The sequence below is a fragment of the Lycium ferocissimum genome, chromosome 2 (assembly GCF_029784015.1).
Source record: "Lycium ferocissimum isolate CSIRO_LF1 chromosome 2, AGI_CSIRO_Lferr_CH_V1, whole genome shotgun sequence".
Lineage (NCBI taxonomy): Eukaryota > Viridiplantae > Streptophyta > Magnoliopsida > Solanales > Solanaceae > Lycium > Lycium ferocissimum.
The window spans coordinates 8,261,444-8,266,568 of NC_081343.1; the positions used below are offsets into that span (position 1 = coordinate 8,261,444).

General features: G+C 37.0%; 1 protein-coding gene across 1 annotated transcript; it reads left to right on the plus strand.

Moving 5' to 3' along the window:
• The first annotated feature begins 934 nt into the window (after positions 1-934).
• Positions 935-4,736, plus strand: LOC132033520 (G-type lectin S-receptor-like serine/threonine-protein kinase At4g27290). Its single transcript, XM_059423519.1, has 7 exons — positions 935-2,352; positions 2,603-2,767; positions 2,874-3,031; positions 3,327-3,537; positions 3,639-3,876; positions 4,007-4,157; positions 4,246-4,736. Exons 1-7 carry the CDS (start codon positions 1,083-1,085, stop codon positions 4,552-4,554), a joined length of 2,502 nt encoding a protein of 833 aa, XP_059279502.1. The 5' UTR covers positions 935-1,082; the 3' UTR covers positions 4,555-4,736.
• Positions 4,737-5,125: the final 389 nt, after the last annotated feature.

Consider the following 5,125-nt stretch of genomic DNA (forward strand, 5'->3'; position numbering starts at 1 on the left):
CAAATAGCCATAACATTATTTTCAATCCTGTACAGTTTTGAATGTAGCAACATATATAGCATGTTTAAACTAAAAAGGGTTCAACAGTTCTTTTCATAATCCGTTAATAAATGTTGAAAAACTCTCAATTCCGTCTTCAACCTTCACTCTAATTCATGTATTTAAATATCTAAATATAACTCCACAACTAAACTGCTCAAAAGGCAGCATTAATATTAACTTTAGTTGCTTGATGATCATGAACTAAAATTGAGATTAAAGTTGCTGATCATACCTAACAAATTATTAATTAACTTGATTTATGTTAATTTTTGTATTTGAGTTTGGGCCCGTGCACAGCACGGCCAAACTTTACCCAGTATAAAATAAAGAGGAAGTATGCGATAAATCAGGTTTTATTTTTTTACTTCCACCTAAAAATCTAAGCACTACACTTTTTCAGTTCTTTTGCTTCAATTCTCACTTTTTCTTATCATGATTGATTTAGAATGATAACGGTTGGTGGCTGAGAAAAATAAATTTGCTAATTTCGCAAAGTTCAACGACATATTTGAATCATTTCATATATAATTCAAGAGCAAATTTGACATATTGGAAAGCTACTCCTGTTAATGAATAAGGACATGTTTGGACCATTCTTATAACCGACGGGCTATATTTAACCGAAACTATTAAGGGGGGATAAATTTGGACCTTTACCCTAAAGAAAATAATATCAGTCTAAGGAAAAGTTTGCAAGTCAATAGATGTTACTGTTACCCCTCATTAGGAATTTCTAAAAGACAAGTTAGAACCTGTCCATTGACAAACTGCTTATTAATAAAAAAATGAAATTTTTTTTGGTGGCTGGGCATATTGACCATGTGACATATCCGAAATTTCCACGCAATTATGTAAGTCAGAGCCGTCGCCTCAACTCTTTGACAACAAGTTGGTCTCAACTCTCAGCCAAAAAATAATTGCATTCAGTAACGTTGACCATGTATGCTCTCTAACATTATCATGCTTCATAAATAACCCAAGACTAGTTCTTGATCAACAAATTGAGAATTCTGCAAATTCCTTTAGTAAAACAGAAACCAATGGAAACCATAACTATTCATTTCTTCTTGTCTTCCATAGTTTCTGTTTTGATTCTTTCTCGAGCTGCAGATACCATACCTACAGATCAACCTTTAACAGATGGAAAAACCATTGTTTCATCAGGTGGAAAGTTTGAGTTGGGATTTTTCTCCCCTGGTCAAACAACCTCCAGTAAACGATACCTAGGAATATGGTTCAACAACATAGGGACGGTGGTATGGGTTGCTAATCGAGACACTCCACTCAATGATAAAAATGGTACGCTCAATTTTACAGGACAGGGAATTCTAACTCTTCTAAACAGTTCTGGCCGTGTCGTTTGGTCCTCCAACACCACCAGACGGGTGCAGAATCCAATAGCACAGCTTCTGGATTCAGGCAATCTTGTTGTTAGAGATGCGACTGAGAATTACCTGTGGCAGAGTTTTGACTATCCTGGTGACACAGCTTTGCCTGGAGTTAAAATTGGGATCGATTTTAAGACTGGTTTTCGCCGTTCCCTCTGGTCATGGAAGAGCAGAAATGACCCTTCTAAGGGTGTGTTTAGTTTCATATTTGATCCTCATGGATACCCACAGCCATTTCTTATGAATGGCACCAGCCAACGCTTCAGGGGTGGAGCATGGAATGGTCAAACCTTTGCTAATTCACCATCTCTGCTACCAAGTCCTACTTATAACTATATATTTGTATCCGATCTTGAGAAAGTATACTTCACGTATGAGATCAAAGACAGCTTTGTCATTGCAAGGGTAGTGATGCAACTGAATGGGTTTCTAGAGCTTTCAACATGGAACAATCAGACTCAGAATTGGGATAACTTTGGTAACGCACCAGCAGACAATTGTGACATTTATGGCCAGTGTCACTCATATGGTTTGTGCAACAGCGGCAACTCTCCAATCTGTAGATGTTTGGATAAATTTGAACCCAAAGATCCAACGGAATGGGCAAAGGAAAATTGGTCAGGAGGCTGTGTCAGAAAGACACCGTTGAATTGCCAAAAGGAAGTTAAATTCTTGAAGTATTCGGGCATCAAGTTGCCAGACACTCGATTTTCCTGGTACAGTCGTCGAGTGACTCTTAATGCATGCGAGGAATTGTGCTTGAGAAACTGTTCATGTGTGGCCTATGCAAAACTAGACATAACTGGGACAAATGAAGACTGCTTGCTCTGGTTTGATGAGCTGATGGACATCAGAGAGTTTGGTGCTAGTGGGCAAGACATCTATATAAAGTTGGACTCTTCTGAGACAGAGATAGCTACAGGTCTGCTTCTTTACGTTAGTCTTGAGTTTTCTAGACCAAATTAAATGTCATAAAATGAACAAGTAGATGTTGTTGTCTAGTTATATTGTCTTGGAATCCTCACCACGGGAGCAAGTTTTTCGGGTTGAGTTAGGCTCAAGGTCCATCTCTTAACAATTTGGGGGGGAGGACAAAGAGGATTTCCTACATTATTTGAAAAGAAAAAAGGTTCCTACTTATCACGCTAAGATGAATTTATATTAATCACCAGGAAACTCCAGTAAAGAGAAATTAAAGAAATTGAGAATCGGCTTGCCATTGGCAGTATTAAGTCTTCTCTCAGTGCTATGCTTGATCTTGTACATAAGGCAAAAGAAGAAGAAAAATAAGAAGAAGAAGGAGGAGGAGGATCAGAATCAACAACGTTTCAGTGAAGGTAAACCAGATGTTTTGCTGCTTTAAAATTTGAAATAAGTGGCTTGAATTGACGGTAAATCTTAGAAATTCTCTCTTTCCATCCAATTAAGTCCTTGTTTTGACAGGAAGAGGAATGAGAAGCTCTGAAATGGTCTACATTAATGAGAGCAAAGATGACGATCTAGATTTACCATTGTTTGATTTTGCAACTATCTTGGATGCTACCAATAACTTTTCACTCAACAAGAAGCTTGGAGAGGGTGGTTTTGGACCTGTTTACAAGGTAACAATGTTAATTGCAACTCTTTCTTTTTTCTCAAAACAAACTGCTTAACATCTTCAAGATATTATGTATGATGGAACATTGACAAACTTTCAGAACCTTTAAAAGGAAAATACAAGTTCCGGTAAGAAAATTTATCTCCCATTCTCCTATATAACCTAAACAGAAATGTGATGAAAAGTTAATTCCACTTCAAATAAGCTACCTAAAAAGGTGTCAAGGTCTAGTTTACTCAGTATTTTTTAGTAAAATAATCTAGATAAGCTCTCTGACCTAATTGCCCGAGGATATCTAGGGTGTGCTGAAAGATGGACAAGAAATTGCAGTAAAAAGACTTTCACGATACTCAGCGCAAGGAACTGATGAGTTCAAGAATGAGGTTATCTTCATTGCCAAACTCCAGCATCGGAATCTTGTGAAGCTTCTTGGTTGCTGTATTCAAGCAGAAGAAAAAATGTTGATTTATGAGTACATGCCTAATAATAGCTTGGATTGGTTCCTTTTTGGTTGGTTCTCACTTCTCTGAATTATTAACATACTTAGCTTTTCATGAATCATAGGTTGAAATGTTTGAAAGGATCCCATTATAAGCTCTGGATTTTTGCAGATACAGACAGGAGGTCACTGCTTGATTGGCCTAAGTGCTTCCATATAATTAATGGAATTGCTCGAGGACTTCTCTATCTTCATCAAGACTCAAGATTGCGGATAATCCACAGAGATCTTAAACCTAGCAATGTTTTGCTAGACATTGATATGAACCCAAAAATATCTGACTTTGGCATGGCAAGAAGTTTCGGAGGAAATGAGACTGGAGCCATGACAACAAGAGTGGTTGGGACATAGTAATAATCTTTAAACCAATGAACTATTTGCAGTCCACTAAAAAGCTACTTACTTTCTTTGTTCCTGATTAAAAAAAAAAAAAAAAAAAAAAAAGGATACTTACGTTCTTTGTTTGATATTATTCTACAGTGGCTACATGTCTCCGGAGTATGCAGAAGAAGGACAATTTTCAGTGAAATCTGATGTATTTAGCTTTGGAGTTCTAATACTGGAGATTTTGAGCGGGACGAGAAATAGAGGGTTCTTCCGTCCAGACCATCATCATAATCTTCTAGGACATGTAGGAACTCGTCTTATCTAATCTTTACGGTGCAAAATTCATGTCAGTAAAAATTATAGCATCTAACTTGACAATATCAAATGTTCAGGTGTGGATGCACTCCAAAGAAGGCAGGGTTTTGGAAGTAATAACTAAACATCTAAGGGAGTCATGCAACCTATCTGAGTTGGAAAGATCGGTCCATGTAGGTCTATTGTGTGTGCAGCAGTGTCAAGAAGATAGGCCTAGCATGTCAACAGTTGTGCTGATGTTGTCTAGTGACATTCCATTGCCCTCACCTAAAGAGCCAGGTTTTTTTTCTAGCAGAAGCCAATTCGGTGAAGTTAATAGTTCATCTAGCAAGCTTGGCGAACATTCTGGAAATGAATTAAGCATCACATTGTTGGATGCTAGATAGGACATATATTTTCATATCATCATTATTTACTTAATTCTTTACTTCACATAGCTCAACAGGTTCCAGTTGTTCAACCAAACAGCTTTAGCTGTAATTTGCACAAATTTTAAGAGAATTTGTCAAATGTACAAGTGGTTTTTCAGTCTATTCTTCATAATCTATATATTCTCTTTTCCCACAGACCTGCCTGATTATGAAATTTGTGCATCTACTTAGTTTTAAGAGAATTTGTAAAAATGTAGAACTTAGCAAGCTTGGCAAACATTCCGGTAAATATGATCCTACTCCTAGTCTTGAAACTTTCTGAATTCATCAAAGTTTCAAATTCTAACCCTCTTCATAGTCATTTGGTTTGATATGTTACTACCTAAATTAAGACACAAAGCACAAACTTAACCCAAATTAGGGAGTGGGTTAAACTATACCGATGATAAGTTACAATATAAGAGAGCGGCCCATTGCAACTCATTGTGCACGAGTTCTCCATTGCAAATTGTGGAATGGCTCCTTATAAGTTTCGCCATAAATTCCAGAAAGAAAAGGAACATAAAAATGAGAAATTGCATGGTTT

Coding starts and splice junctions, on each gene's coding strand:
- LOC132033520 (XM_059423519.1), top strand. CDS start 1,083: ATGGAAACCATAACTATTCATTTCTTCTTGTCTTCCATAGTTTCTGTT. Junction 2,353..2,602: donor TGAGACAGAGATAGCTACAG/GTCTGCTTCTTT, acceptor ATTAATCACCAG/GAAACTCCAGTAAAGAGAAA. Junction 3,877..4,006: donor ACAAGAGTGGTTGGGACATA/GTAATAATCTTT, acceptor ATTATTCTACAG/TGGCTACATGTCTCCGGAGT.